At 33.4% G+C, this 17,151-nt stretch overlaps 1 protein-coding gene across 1 annotated transcript in view; it reads left to right on the forward strand.

The window, feature by feature from the left end:
- The window catches only part of stan (Protocadherin-like wing polarity protein stan), a 228,675-nt gene that overhangs the window by 171,612 nt on the left and 39,912 nt on the right, over positions 1 to 17,151 (forward strand). Inside the window, exon 5 of the mRNA XM_073989243.1 lies at positions 9,389 to 11,788. Within this exon, the coding sequence (XP_073845344.1) occupies positions 9,766 to 11,788 (2,023 nt within the window). The 5' untranslated portion in view covers positions 9,389 to 9,765. The remainder of the gene's footprint in view (positions 1 to 9,388; positions 11,789 to 17,151) is intronic.

The following is a 17,151-nucleotide window of genomic DNA, read 5'->3' on the forward strand; positions in this document are numbered from 1 at the left end:
TTAGGTGTTGTTGTGACGCTTTTCCCAATCCATCGTATTTCCTGTTTGGCAGTAATGTCGGACTTGAACGTTTCATGTACATCTGCCAATGCGTAAACTGCATCTTCTCTATAAAGAATGCGAACATTCCAGGTGCAGATTCACAGATCATAGTCCTTAAAACGTTTGCGGGGTTCGTCAACTTTTTTCTAGGGGAGTATTACTAACCTGACGTCCAAACCCAAGTTTTTAACGTTCGTATGGGTGAACGAGCGGCACATGTTAGCTCACTGCATTTAACGTGTGTTAAAGGTAGCTCCCCAGGTGAAACCACGGGGAGGTCAGTGTCCACTTGAGATGATAGAGGGACCAAGATAAATCCTGGGTTTTGCCATGCTAAAGCCGGTCAGGACCGTTCCTCGGTATCTTTCATTCCCTACGTCACCCAAACTACGTTGTCATATTAGTTGTCCTAATATTGTGTTTTCTATCGGGTATACCTACAAGCATACTTTAACATCTATGTACTTGTCCCACCTCAATTTGATGCAAATTGAGTTGACGTTACTCTTATTGCTTTTTCATTTCTCACAAACACACAGACACATCCACACACACATATATAACTTAATTTTGTTAATTGATTTGCAGTTTACCCAAAGACAATGACTTGCAATAATTTTTGTCTATGACAACAATGTACCAAGTCACTCCTATGACAGGAATGCTATCTTTATAACACAAAAACAACATGACAGACACTCAGACAAGCATACGATTGCTAAGAATCTTAGACAATTGTCATTGATATGTTATTTAAAATGATAATTGTATTATTGATTTGAGGATTTTAGGGAATACAAATAAGCAGAAGACGTATTGGAAATATCTAAATGAATTTCAATTGGCTACAGATTTGCAGAGAAAGAGATTAAAATAATTCTTTGGCCAGAGGAGTAAGTAAATGGGCTAGAAATAGATAATCAAATTAGTTTGATATAATCTTATTATGCCGAATTTGGAAATTGCAATGGAAAATCGTATTAGCATAAGTGTTGATAGTATTTAAGATAAAATGTATACTAAGACGTTGGGTGAATAGAGAATAAGTCAATTATTTAATAAAATTACTTATTGTGAATTATTTTAATATCATAATATTTTTAAAATAATCAAGAGCTTAATTTCAGAGCAGTTAATTACTGTGACATTTGTTGAAATTCCAAATGCTGAATTGAATTTAAAATATAGTTATAGGGAAAGCTCTAAAAGAGATTTACAATATCAAACTTTATTCGGGCAATAATGCCTACAAATTGTACTGGTGTTGTGGGTGGTTATGAATAAACCATAAAGGTCAAGTATCTTCCTTTAGTATATAAAATAAAAAGGTCACAAAACATTTGAAATTCTTTACTCCCTGACAAGGGTGTATTTCAATTAAAAGAGGATATTGTTTATGAATGTAAAAAAATCTTCTTTTTTTGACATTTTAAAAATAAACATGCAAATTACCTTTCCATGACCCTTTCCGCAATGTATTTATTGCAAAAGCTTCTAGGAAATCTTTGGAATTTCAATTAAAAATCCATTAGCATTTTATGTAAAAGCATTTTGTAAATTGTTTATCTCTACACCGCTCTCGTTTTGATTCACAACTAACAATAAAATATTCCAATAACATTCATAGTTTATAAACATTAATTTATGTTTGAATATTTTATTGATAATGATATTGTTGGGAGCAACTAAGTTTTGTGACAGTATAACTGAGTAACTTTGATAAACAGTGATGTTATTCAAAAAGATTTGGTAATAATCATACGATAATTGTGCTCTTCTCAACATTGACTAGTTTAGTATTTGCATTAACAATTACGTCCAATTCCTTAAAAATATATTCATATATTTTTGAAAAAGGATTTTGATTAACGTAGAAATGGAAATAAAAACATAAATAATGAGTAACAAGAAAGAACGTATCTATCAGTCAGCTGTGTTGACGGAGATATAACCTCAGCCAGTGACCAAAAAAACCAAACATATTAATTATGCCGTATATAAAATATATTGATTTTGTATCAGAGAAATGCACAAGTAGCTGATTTAGACACTGATGAGCCACTTGCCAAAAACAAATGCAAGTGTAGTTTGCCACTCTAAGCAACAAGTGTAAGTGTGCTTGCCACTCTAAAAATAAATAAGTGTGGCTAGCCACCCCAAAAAATGAGTTATTTTAAGAATGGATATTTTTAGACACTTGAGTATGCCTGGCCAAGTAGTTTTGTGTACTCAATTATATTTTCTACTTCACTTACTAATTTAACCGATTGTTTCATGCTCTCCGAGGGACTGGGAGCAAATATCAAAAAGTGGAAAAAAGCTTGCAGTGTTGTGTGTGGTTCCACTTGTTAAGCCACTTGGGAAACTATCTACGATTATGTAGAACTTGCGAGTTTACGAGTGCAAAATATGATGGACACATATTTTACTCATTATGCACATGCAAAGGTCTTGGTGCGTCGTAAGTGTTTTTTGTAATGTAATTGTTCCACAAACATCCCATACGGGACAAGGTAGACTTCTCTCATATCAATGAGTGCACCCCGATTCATATTAGCTCAATGATATGGGACCTACTGTTTATCGCCGAGTCCGAACGGCGTGTCTACGACACCACTTGTAGAGAAGTTTTACATGGCTGAAATACTCAGGAAATGTCGCCAACATTACTGAGGGGTATTTTGCCACCGTTGAAGAATGTTTGATGTTGCCTGGCCGGGGAATCGAACCCACGACCTTTAGCGTGCAAGGCGGGTGTGCATACCATTGCACCACGGTGGCACCCAAGTGTTTTTTGTGGTGGTGGAAAAATACTTGAGTACAAGAAAATATCTGTATTAAAAGCATAAGACCCAAAAACACTTGTGTGTGCTCAAGTGGCTTATGGGGGCAAGTGACTTATTGATTATCTGTGTTTTGTATTAAGAGTTTGCATTGAAATATGTAGGTACCGCAATGTGGGGTAATACAAAATCATTGATACATACCAAACATTTTTAGTAAACAAACTTCTTCATAAAGGACTCGAAATATTAAATAACGTTAAACTAAGTTTGGAAGAAATTTTTGAAAAAGTTTTAGATTTATCTTGCACAATAGCCATTTTAGTATGTGCTGGCAGGGTTTTGGAGCTTTTGGCCCATTATCACAGGAATTATTCACTTACTCCGGAAAAAATTGTACCGTTGTAAATTGGGCCGCTAGAACAATCGACCGATAACGAATCAAAACGATGCGAGACTAGCTCTTAAACCTCACTTTTTCCGAATTTTGTGCGGGAGCTACCCGAAGTAGTGGACCGATACAATCCATATTCCAACCTTATACATGACTGGATGAAATAATACGATGTGTCAAGCCTGCAGCATCAAACAAAAACTCCCTGCGAGAACTATCTAGCGAAATTGCCATTTTTGTTGGTGCCGTCAGGGTTTCTTGGAGCTTTTAGGCCAATATCTCAGGAATTATTGACTTACTTCGGCAAAAAAATGTACCGTCGTAAAGCGAGCCACAAAAAAACTTACTGAAACAAATTTCAAAACGATCCGTGAGGGGCGCTTAAACTTCACTTTATCCGAATTTTGTGTGGGAGGTACTCGAAGGAGTGGACCGATACAATCCATATTCCAACCTTATACATGACTGGATGAAATAATACGATGTGTTAAGCCTGCACCACCGAACAAAAACTCCCTGCGAGAACACTATCTTGCTAAATTGCCATTTTTGTTGGTGCCATCAGGGTTTCTTGGAGCTTTTAGGCCAATATTTCAGGAAGTATGCACATGCGCAAGAAAAAAATTGTCGTAAGGCAGCAGAAAGGACAACTTGCTGAAAGAAAATTCATATCGATCCGAGAAGAGCTCTTAAACTTCACTTTATCCGTAGTTTGTGTGTTACCTGAAGGAGTAGACCGATATAGTTTATCGATATTGATCCGAGGGGAGCTCTTAAACTTCACTTTATCCGTATTTTGTGTGGTACCCGAAGGAGTAGACCGATACAGTTTATGTTCCAACCCGATCTATATGTGGCATGAATAATACGATGTGTAAAGTTAAGACCAAATAGATGGCTCCCTTCGAGAGGTATCGTTCATACCATTTCACAGAAAATTTTTGAACTTTTTTGGGGGAGGTACCGGAAGGAGTGTACCGATATGACCCATCTTCGAACTTAAACTAAGTTTGGCCAAAATATTACGATACCCACAATTTGGTTCGAATCGGTTGACCCGTTCGAGAGTTATCGTGCGCACCAGCCAGACGGACAAATGTACGGACATGGCTAAATCGCCTCCAAATTGTCTGAAACGAATTTCGTCCAAACATACTTGGGGCCTAAAACCGTTATTTCGATGAGGCACATTTTTGATAGTATCAAAGTGTTTATCGTCACCTTAAATGCCCTCAACGTAACCCTTTGAGCGTTACGTCTTTGCGCATTTCAGGTGACGATATACCCTCTCTAACCAAAAGACTGAGGGTATAAAAATAGGTTAATAGTACGTTTATATATAACCGGATTTAACAAACCCACTGGGTTTCAAATGTCAAATCCAGTGCTCATATTTCAAAAAAAATCCTCATAAAGAAGGTTAACCCTGCAAAAGGCTATAATATAAACATGGATTAAGTTCGGCCGGACCGAACTTTTTATACACTCCACCTTCATTCTAAACTGAAATGAACTGAAACATTTGTTAAGAAAGTACTTACGTCCACACTTTATTGTGTAGAAATTTTTTTGACCACTTTCACATCTAAATGCCAAATTACGTCCAATTAAGACCGAAAATGTAGATAACAAGTAAAAAAGTATCCGTCGGCTTTGCCTGTCATATAGTGAAAAGAAGCTATACTATTATGGACTGTTTTTTCCAAAACAATACTGTTGTAATAAGAACTGCGAGGATTGTCCGAAATAAATTCTAAAATGTATTCTCGAACAAATATCAATCTGTTCTTGAGTCAAAGTGTCTGAACTTTTATTGGAGGAGGTACCGGTAGAAGTATAACTATATGATCCATCTTCGAATTTGAAAATTTGTAGGAGTGGACCGATATAGTTTATATTCGAAGCTGATCTATGTCTGGAGTTTTTAACTTAATTTTTGAACACTTGTGGAGGTGGTAGCCGAAGTATTTGTCTGATATGGTCCATCTTCTTCGAAATTAAACTAGTTTTGGCAAAATATTATCAGGTCAACATTTTGAACCATATCGGTTATCAGTTCGAGAGTTATAGTGCGCACCAGCCAGACAGACAAGCGGACGTACATGACTAAATCGACTCCTAATTGTCTGAAACAGATTTCGTCCAAACATTCTTAGGGTTCAAAACGAATATTTCTATGGGACACATTTAGGTCACATGAATGTGTATATTCCCTCGTTAGTCTAAAAACTGATGGTATAAAAAACTGAAATCGATGTCACCGTTTTATGGGACCAAAACGAATAAACATAGGTATTTCGGTCAAACAATGTAATACATATCTTCAAAATACCCCAAATCGGAAGGTACCGTTAAATGGGGGCTATACCATTATATGCACATACATATGTTTGCAATTTTTAGTGGAGAAGTTTTGTGATCGCCAGGGACCTCAAATATCAAATTACCGAGACTTTTGTCAAAAAATGTGACATATATCTTCAAAATAGCTAAAATCAGAAATTATCGTTATGTGGGAGCTGTATCAAAACGTGTTGAACATTTTTAGTGAAGATGTTTTGTGACCATCTTCAAAATACATAAATTCGCAAGTTTCCGCTATATGGAGGCTATACCAAAGCATGGACCTATGTTGACAATATTTGGTGGATAAGTTTTGTGACCATACAGCTTTGTCACAATACAGCTAATATGGACAAAAATACAACTGAAATCTATAAGATAACTAAAATCCGAGGAGGTTTCGTTATATGGGGGCTTTATCTATCCGTCTTTTTATGGATGATTCTCCCTTATCAATTTCCTCCTCCAAACATATTGTGCCTAAGAAGTAATGACAGATGGGGTTTGTCCGACGCTAACAAGTCTGAGTCAGTACAGCATTTTTCCGACGGTTTGAGTGGGAGTGTAAAAACATGGATCACTGTTGTGTCCATAGCTTTCTCCTCTTCCGTCAATGCTAAATTATGGCAAATGCCATCTTGTATGCTATCTTCCCTGAGACTTTGGAGGACTTTATATTAGATAAGGTTAGAGAGTGCTCTCTTATATCTGTTTAAACTGTAATTTATTACATGGAGTTCCAAAATGTCATCCCCGCCCATAACTACAGTCCTTTTTGGATTTGAGAGATTCGCTGTCATTGTCCATATTTGTAATAGTCAGGGAGATTGAGGTTGATGTACTTGAAGTGAAGACTGGAGGTGCCAATGAATGCATACCTACATCAGTGTAAGGATACTTTTTCGTTTTTGCATATGTCCATGACATATTGAATTTGTCGAGGGACTGAAGACGACAGTGGCATAGCCTCCTTACCACGACAGGCACTTGGGAGCTATGCTTTTTACTCGTACAGGTGACCAGGTATCAACGTGGCTCCGTGGCTTAATACTTCACTGCAAACTTTGAAAAACATCAGTAGGTACGTGGTAGCTTAACACCCAGACGTTAGGGGATCTTATTTTAGGTAAGAAGTCACCACCTGGACATGCTTAGGTTCATTCATTGTTTTATTAATTAAAAAATGCATGTATCTCAACATTGTTTTAAATAAAGAAAATGTTGACCTCAAGCCTCGAATCGCATCAAGATTGTTACTCCAGACGAGTCTAAAAATCCTCTGCTTTATGTGCGGTTATGGAGTGAATGTCAGTCTCATTCATTGCTTCCTAAAGGTATCCGAAAAGTAACACCACGTGTGTCTTTGGTACTGGCGGTTTGTAAGATTATCTTTTCCATTCGCATCTTTCTCATCTTAACTATGGAGATCAGTTTTGCCTTTGATGATTGTGCTTTTCGAATGACTTCTACGACTACGACACTGGAGAAATGTGGCGGTTAATCTTCGGATGGAAGATATTTAATGCTACAATACTATCTCCTGTTAAATTAACAGGCACGCCTTTGTGGATGTGTAAAAACAATGCCACAGGTCGTTCCTCTAACCAGGGTTGGAAAGCGATTTAACCGCCTTAGTTTACCAATCTATTGATCTCGGTCGTCAGTTCCCTGATTATTGGATCACCAAGGTTGGTTTCTGCTGGAAATTTAGGTTTTATCTCGGAGTATTCTACAAGCAGGACTAGAGCTGGCAAATGCTGATTTCTCAGAGACCCTACCATATGAGTGGATAGACAGTTCCCTGAAGACATTGTATCTGAACCCTCTGAAAGCCAATTTGGTTTAAACAAGTCAAAAAGTATCAGTCAGCTTTGCTGACAGAGATATACCCTCAGTCTGTTTATATTGAAACATTTTTTCCCTAAAACGTATGTATTTAGGGGGTTTTAAAAAGTTTGGATGTATGAACCGACAAAAATGTTGATTAGGATTAAAGATCAAAGGAGGCGATATTTAAAGAAATGGATCGACATAGACCATTATGGAAGTGGATCTCCAGCCACTACATATGGTGCCTATAAGGTTTTTACACCCTTCGGGCTGTTTTCTCAAGAAGTATGGACTTGCCCCTGAAAAAAAAACTTTTACCGTCGTAATTGAGGCAGCTAATGGAAGTTGCTTCAACACATATCATATCAGGAAATATATTAGGATGTGTAAAGTATGGACCAATTCCGCCACTCCCTTCAAGAATTATCGTACGAACAATTTTTCCGAATATTTTTGAACTTTTGTGGGGGAGGTGACCGATATGGCTTATCTTCGAACTTAACCTATGTTTGGACAAAATATTACTAAGGCTAAACGTTGGACCGAATCGGCAGATCCGTTCTAGAGTTATCTTGCGTTGCAAGCACCTCACACGGTGTCATAGGGGGTTTTTTGCAACTTTCATGCTATTTTCTCAGGCAGTATGGACTTGCCGCCAATGAAACTTGTACCGTCGTATGGAGGGCAATGATTACAAGTTGCTAAAACAAAAATCAAAGCGATTGGAGAGGTGGCCCTAAACTGAACTTTTCCAAAATTTTGTGTGGGAGCTACCCGAAGAAGTGGACCGATTGAGTCCATATAGAAACCTTATCTAAGTCTGGTACATATTTTAGGATGTGCAAAGTATGGGCCAAATCGGTTACTCCCTTCATGAGTTATCGTGCGCACAAATTTTCCAAACATTTTCGAACTTTTGTGTGGGAGGTACCGGAAGGAGTGAACCGATATAGCCCATCTTCGAACTTATACTAAGTTTGGGCAAAATATTACGAAAGCCAAAATTTGAACCGAATCGGTTCACCCGTTCGAGAGTTATCGTGCTCTCCAGCCAGCCAGACAGACAGACAGACAGACGGACGGACATTGCTCAATCGACTCCAAATTGTCTGAAACACATTTCGTCCAAACATACTTGGGGTCTAAAACCATTATTTCGATGAGGCACATTTTGCCTGTATGAAAGTGTATATACCCTCGTAAGCATAAATGCTGAGGGTATAAAAATGTACCCTCAATAGTTGATTGAAGTTGTTATCCTTAAACTCTGTGGAGGGCTACCAGATGTAGAGTCCTTAATCTGCTCAGCCAGCGTCAAGTCCTGATCATTGATATAGAATACGCCTTTTTGTATAGAACGCGTCAAGGGGTCTTCTGTCTATAGAAGACATCAACAGATCTTCCGTCTATAGAAGACCTCAAGAGGTCACCGGTCTTCCGTCTATAGAAAACCTCAAGAGGTCACCGATTTTTCATCTATTGAAGACCTCAAGAGGTCTTCCGTCTAGGTGGAAAACCTGAAGAAGTCTTACGTATATTTAGAATAGGTATTCTGTCTATAGAAGACCTAAACAGGTTTTTCGTCTATGTAGAAGACTTCAAGAGGTTTTCCGTCTATGCAAAAACCTCAAGAAGTCTTCTGTCTATAGAAGTCCTCAAAAGGATATCTGGAGATATTTTTTTACATAGAAGACGAAGAAATGTATTTTTTACAAGATCTCAAAAGGTTTTTACTTCATTTCTTAACCAGTCGACTGGACGCAAGATTGGTTATGCTAAGATACATAGTTTAAAATGATTGTATCTTATGAAAAATTGAGTAGTTGTTTGATTAGTTTATAAAATGTGCATCTATAAGTAACCTAAATAATAATAAATAATTTTTTTATTAATTTCTACATACAACAGAAATGTCAAACGTGTTAATAAACATATTTTCCCTCTTTATGCAAACCCTTTCTAAAATTCCTTTTTTCTTTGGCTTGTTTCTTTACAGATTTCCACATAAACAGCTTTACAAATGAGACTCGCACAAATGCTGTTTTATTTAAAGAAATATTTTTGATGTGTGGTTAATTAAGGTCTTGACCAGACACTCAAACACATGCATACACCTCTAAGCCACACATAACTCATTGACCACATCAAAACGCCACTCAAAATCATCTGCCTTACAGCAGCAGAAGCAAAAAAGAGTGTGGGAGAAAGGGGCGGGACAGTAAAAAAAACTATACAACACTTTGGTGGTCATTTTCAATTACACTCACACAGGCATACGTACTGTGAAAACTTTGATAAGACCAAAGCTCTAGCCGCACAGGCAACCACACCAACACACACACACACATAGGCATTCATCATCACTCAAACAAAATGTGTTTTCAACAACATACGGAAGAGTGGCTGCCATCAACAGAGTCCTCAACAGCAACAACAACAACAACATTTGAAGCAACAGCAGCAGTAGCAACATTATCGTCATCAGCACCATCATCAAAAGCACATTTCTGCAACTCAAAAACTATTTCTCATTCATCATTAGCCACAAGAAGAACAGCAACAACAAACGCTACAAAAGCAAATGCCAGTGAAACAATTTTAGCCGCATTAAAGAGAGTGCCCGGCTTTGTGAGTAGCAGGAACAGTATTAGCTGCGATACAACACCAACAACATCCACTTGGGCCTCAACATCATCAGTAGCAACAAGAAAATTCCAAAACCTCCCCCACCACCACCACAAACATCAGCAATCGGGACAAGTGGCCTCATCATCGCCCAACTTGCACGCCATACGGCCACCCACCACCTCCACCTTTAGATGCAACAACCAGCCGCTCTTAATACTCTTAGCCATTATCTGCCTTACAGTACAAATCTCCAGTGCGTATCTGATAATTGTTCATGAAGATGCTGCACCTGGTACGGTGGTATTCAATGCATCGGTGTATAAATTGGGCTCGGAGCGCCATTATAAAATTAATGCCCACAAATCGGCACATTTTGTCCATCATCTAGTCTCGGTCAATCACAAGGATGGCCAGATACAACTGAAGAAATCACTGAAATGTGATGGAATCTATTATCCGAATTTATTCACTTTCTATGTGGATTCAACATCGAATCGTTTGCGTAGCATAGACTACTATAGTTTGCCAATAAGGATATTTGTATCGGGTCATACATGCAACGAAGACCGAAGAGTGGAGGAGGAGATACATGGACGTCATTATGAGGAAGAAGATACGGGATACTCGAAACGTCGGCGCAGAAGAAGATTCGTTGAAGAGTTGGATCCTTTGGAGGAGTATGAACGTAGCTATGGGGAATTTAGAGATACAAACAAACATGGCAACAGTCTCTCATCGTCATCCTACAGTCATAATCATTCGCTGAGTGAATTTCGTGATGGTGATTTAATTTTTGGCAATTCTTTTGATAATGAAATGCGTCACCGCATTCTGAGTCGTAAACGAAGATCAATGCTGTCACTGGAGGCATCATCATCGCCAAGTTTCACCTCACCCTCTGCCGTAAATCTACACCGTCGCATATCTGAAGCCAAACAATGGATATCTGAAACATATGCTTCCTATGCCATACACACCACCGACAAATGGAATCAAATTTGCCTAAGGAAATCTCAATTCATCAACAATCTCAATGCCTTCCTGCCACGTTCCATATGCCAACATTGTAAGGTGAACTTTTTGGACGTGAATGATGAACGTTTTGTCATTGAACATCAAAATCGTGATTTGGTGGCAAGTCGTGATGTTTGCATTCACGAATCCATGTGGAAAGTTAGCATCACTTTTAACATTCGCTGTGATCGTAGTGACATTGTGGATTCGGATCATCGCCTAAAGATTGTCTATCATTATCAGGAATTTAATGACACCGATATTGCAAAGAGAGTGCGAAGAGAACTACGCAATCAATCACCGTACTTCGAACAGGCCCTGTATGTTGCCTCAGTTTTGGAAGAACAACCAGCTGGATCAAGTGTTACCACTGTGAGGGCTCGTGATCCTGAAGATTCTCCTGTTGTGTATTCAATGGTTTCACTATTGGATTCACGTTCTCAGTCGCTGTTTAAAGTTGATTCACGTACTGGGGTTGTTACCACATCGGCTAGTTTGGATCGTGAACTAATGGATGTTCATTATTTTCGTGTGGTGGCAACTGATGACAGCTTTCCACCGCGCTCGGGTACAACAACGCTGCAGGTTAATGTTTTGGATTGTAATGACCACAGTCCCACATTTGAGGCAGAACAATTTGAGGCGTCGATACGAGAGGGAGCAACAGTGGGATCTACCGTCATCACGTTGAGGGCTACCGATCAGGATATTGGTAAAAATGCTGAAATCGATTATGGTATTGAAAGTATAACGGGTAAGTTATCGATATTATGAACTAGAAATTTTCGAATGAAATATTTAAAAACCCCTACTTGTTTCAACGTCTCCAAAGTGCTCAACATTTTTTTATCTCTCCAATCAAAGTCAACAAAAAATATTTTTTTAAAAATTAAGGTCTACGAATAAAGCCCTCAAATTTTTTGTAAATTCTTGTTTCGAAAACAAGTTCTCCAAGCAATTTTTTTAGAAAATCGACGTTTCCAATTATAGTCTTAAACAAATATTAAAAAAAAACTCGTTTTCAAATAAAATTTTCAAAAATATTTTTAAATAATGCACGATTCAAATAAATTTAAAAAAATAAATTGTTAGCATAATTTTTAAAAACTTCACGTTTCAAAAAAAATTTTAAAAAATCCACGTTTCAAAATAAATTTGAAAATATCCACGTTTCAAAATAAATTTTAAAAATCCACGTTTCAAAATAAATTTTTAAGATAATTTTAAAAAATCCACGTTCCCTCGAAAATAAATTTTTAAGATAATTTTAAAAAATCCACGTTCCCTCGAAAATAAATTTTTAAGATAATTTTAAAAAATCCACGTTCCCTCGAAAATAAATTTTTAAGATAATTTTAAAAAATCCACGTTTCAAAATAAATTTTTAAGATAATTTTAAAAAATCCACGTTCGCCCGAAAATAAATTTAAAGACTTTAAAAAATCCACGTTCCCCCAAAAATAAATTTTAAAAAATCCACGTTCCCCCAAAAGTAGATTTTAAAAAATCTGCGCTTCCAAATAAATATTTTTAAAGAAAAATCCACGTTCCCTAAAAAAAATAATTTAAAAAAATCCGCGTTTTCAAATAAATTTCTCAAAAAATAAATTTTAAAAAATCCGTGTTTTCAAATAAATTTCTCAAAAAATAGATTTTAAAAAATCCGTGTTTTCAAATAAATTTCTCAAAAAATAAATTTTAAAAAATCCACGTTTCAAAATAAATTTTTAAAATAATTTTAAAAAATCCACGTTCCCCCACGTTAAAGTCTCCAAGTTCCCACAAAAATAATTTTAAAAAATCCACGTTCCCTCAAAAATAATTTTAAAAAATCTGCGCTTCCAAATAAATATTTTTAAAGAAAAATCCACGTATTCTAAAAAATAATTTAAAATATCCACGTCCCGTCAAAAATAATTTTAAAAAATCTGAACTTCCAAATAAATATTTTTAAAGAAAAATCCACGTTCCCTAAAAAATAATTTAAAAAAATCCGCGTTTTCAAATAAATTTCTCAAAAAATTATTTTTAAAAAATCCACGCTCCCTCAAAAATATATTTAAACACCCCACGTTCGCTCCAAATCCACGTTTCTTCAAAAATTATTTTTTAAAAATCCACACATTCAAATAAAGTACTCATAAAATTGCTTTTAAAAATCTATGTTTTCAAATGAAGTTCTCAAAAAATTATTTTTAAAAATCCAAGTTTCCAAATTAAGTTCTCAAAATTATTATTTTTAAAATCCACTTTTCAAAATAAAACGTCCTCATAAAATATTTTTTAAAAATCCAAGATTCCAAATAAGGTCCTCAAAAAATAGTTTAAAAAATACATGCATCCTCACAAAGTCCTCAAAAAATATTTTTAAAAAATCTGCGTTTCCAAATAAATAATTTTAAAGAAAAATCCATGTTCCCTAAAAATAATTTTAAAAAATCCGCGTTTTTAAATAAATTCCTAAAAAAATTATTTTTAAAAAATCCACGTTTCCTGAAAATAATTTTAAAAAATCCACGTTCCCCCAAAAATAAATTTTAAAAAATCCACGTTCCCCCAAAAATAGATTTTAAAAAATCTGCGCTTCCAAATAAATATTTTTAAAGAAAAATCCACGTTCCCTAAAAAAAAGAATTTAAAAACATCCGCGTTTTCAAATAAATTTCTCAAAAAATAAATTTTAAAAAATCCACGTTTCAAAATAAATTTTTAAAATAATTTTAAAAAATCCACGTTTCAAAATAAATTTTTAAAATAATTTTAAAAAATCCACGTTCCCCCACGTTATAGACTCCATGTTCCCACAAAAATAATTTTATAAAATCCACGTTCCCTCAAAAACATTTTAAAAAATCTGCGCTTCCAAATAAGTATTTCTAAAGAAAAATCCACGTACTCTAAAAAATAATTTAAAATATCCACGTCCCCTCAAAAATAATTTTAAAAAATCTGCACTTCCCAAGAAATATTTTTAAAGAAAAATCCACGTTCCCTAAAAAATAATTTATAAAAATCCGCGTTTTCAAATAAATTTCTCAAAAAATTATTTTTAAAAAAATCCACGTTCCCTCAAAAATATATTTAAAAAACCCACGTTCGCTCCAAATCCACGTTTCTTCAAAAATTATTTTTTAAAAATCCACACATTCAAATAAAGTACTCATAAAATTGCTTTTAAAAATCTATGTTTTCAAATGAAGTTCTCAAAAAATTATTTTTAAAAATCTACGTTTCCAAATTAAGTTCTCAAAAATTTTATTTTTAAAATCCACTTTTCAAAATAAAACGTCCTCATAAAATATTTTTTAAAAATCCAAGATTCCAAATAAGGTCCTCAAAAAATAGTTTTAAAAATACATGCATCCTCAAAAAGTCCTCAAAAAATATTTTTAAAAAATCTGCGTTTCCAAATAAATAATTTTAAAGAAAAATCCATGTTCCCTAAAAATAATTCCGCGTTTTTAAATAAATTCCTAAAAAAATTATTTTTAAAAAATCCACGTTTCCTGAAAATAATTTTAAAAAATCCGCGTTTTCAAATAAATTCCCAAAAAAATTATTTTTAAAAAATCCACGTTCTCTCAAAAATAAATTTAAAAAATCCACGTTACCTCAAAAATAAATATAAAAAAAAATCCACGTTCCCTCAAAAATAAATTTAAAAACATCCACGTTCCCTCAAAAATAAATTTAAAAAATCCACGTTGCCTCAAACATAATTTTAAAAAACACACGTTCCCTCCAAATCCACCTTTCTTCAAAAATTATTTTTTAAAAATCGACGTTTCCAAATGAAGTACTCATAAAACTGTTTTTAAAAATCCACGTTTCCAAATGAAGTTCTCAAAAAATTATTTTTAAAAATCCACTTTTCCAAATTAAGTTCCCAAAAATTTATTTTTAAAAATCCACGTTTCCAAACAAAGTCCTTAAAAAAATAATTTTAAAAATATATGCATCCTAATAAAGTCCTCAAAAAATATTTTTAATTTATTTTATTTTCAAATAAAGTCCTCAAAAAATCATTATAAAAATACATACATCCTATTAAAGTCCTCAAAAAATCATTTTAAAAATACATACATCCTAATAAAGTCCTCAAAAAATATTTTTAAAAAATCCACGTATCCAAATAAAGTACTCATAAAATAGTTTTTAAATCCACGTTTTTAAATAATGTACTCAAAAAATTATCTTTAAAAATCCACGTTTCCAAATAAAGTACTCATAAAATTATTTTTAAAAATTCACGTTTCCAAATAATGTTCTCAAAAAATTATTTTTAAAAATCCACGTTTACAAAAATTGTCTTTAAAAATCCACGTTTCCAAATAAAGTACTCATAAAATTATTTTTAAAAATCCACGTTTCCAAATAATGTTCTCAAAAAATTATTTTTAAAAATCCACGTTTCCAAATGAAGTCATCATAAATATTATTTTTAAAAATGCATGTTTCCAAATAAATTGCTAATAAAATATTTTTTTAAATCCTCGTTTTTAAATAAAGTGCTCAAAAATTATTTTTTTTTTAAATCCACGTTTCCATATAAAGTCATTCAAAAAATAATTTAAAAAATCCACGTTTCCAAATAAATTCTTCAAAAAATATTTTAAAAAAAACCAAGTTTCCAAATAAAGTCCTACAAAAAATAATTTTAAAAAGTCCACGTTTCCAAATAAATTCTTTCAAAAAATATTTTTTTAAAATCCACTTTTCCAAATGAAGTCCTTCAAAAAATTAATATAAAAAACCCACGTTTCCAAATAAAGTCCTTCAAAAAATAATTTTAAAAAGTCCACTTATCCAAACTCCTACAAGAAGGTTTCTTCATAAATTCTCTAAAAAAATATTCTTAAAAGTTCAAAATTCCCTGAAAAAATATTCCTATAAAACCCAAAATTCTCTGAAAAAAATATTCTTAAAAAAATCAAACAAATAAAAATTTCCTGAAAACATAATCTTAAGAATTCCTATATTCCCTAAAAATATTTTTAAAATATTCAAAATTCCCTGAAAAAATAGTCATAAGAATCCAAAAAATACTTATAAACATCCAATTCCCAAAAGTTTCATAAAAAGATATTTTTAAAAATCAAGTTTCCTCAAAAATTCCCTAAAACAATGTTTGAAAAAATTAAAACCCTGAAAAAATATTCTTAAAAAAAACACTTTTCACCAAAAATCCCATTAAAAAATATTTTTATAAATTCCCTGAAAAATTTTCTTAAAGAACCCAAAATTCCTTTAAAAATATTTTTGAAAATCCAAAAATCTCTGAAAAAATATAAAAAAATACAAAATTCCCTGAAAAATATTCTTAAAAAAAAAAAAAAAAACAAAATTCCCTGAAAAAACATTCTTAAAAAATCAAAAGTTCCTGAAAAATATTCTTTATTTTCCACGTTTCCCCATAAATTCCCTGAAAAATATTCTTTAAAAACTTCGCTAGAATTCACGTTTCGCCTTAAATTCCATGAAAAATATTCTTAAAAAATCCACGTTTTCCCAAAGATTCACAAGAAAAATATTTTTAAAAAATACAAATTTCCCTGGTACAAAATCCTTTATTACCCTGAAAAGATATTCTTAAAAATCTAATTTCCCCCTAAATTCTCTGAAAAAATATTTAAAAAAATCGATACTTCCCTGAAAAAAAATTCCCAAAAAATCCAAAATTCTCTGAATAATATTCCTTAAAACTTCCCTGAAAAAATGATTCTAAAAATCAACGTTTCTTCAAAAATTCCGTAAAAAAACATTCCTTCAAAATCCACAATTCTCTAAAAAAATATTCTTAAAAATCCAAAAATCCAAAATTCCCTGAAAAAATAATCTTAAAAATCCAAAACATTCCCTAAAAATATTTAAAATTCCCTAAAAAAATACTTTTAAAAATCCAAAATTTCAAAATTTCCTGAAAAAATATTCTTAAACATCAATACCTTTAAAGAAACAAAATTCGCAAACAAATATTATTAAAAATTCAAAATTCTCTGAAATAATATTAATAATCTTTAAAAATTCAAAATATTCCTAAAAATCAACGTTTTTTCATAAAAGAATATTCTTAAAAATTCAAAATTTCCTAAAAAAATCAAAAATTCCCTGAATAAA

The sequence above is a fragment of the Musca autumnalis genome, unplaced genomic scaffold, assembly GCF_047663935.1.
Source record: "Musca autumnalis isolate F117 unplaced genomic scaffold, ASM4766393v1 scaffold_5, whole genome shotgun sequence".
In the NCBI taxonomy this organism is placed as follows: domain Eukaryota; kingdom Metazoa; phylum Arthropoda; class Insecta; order Diptera; family Muscidae; genus Musca; species Musca autumnalis.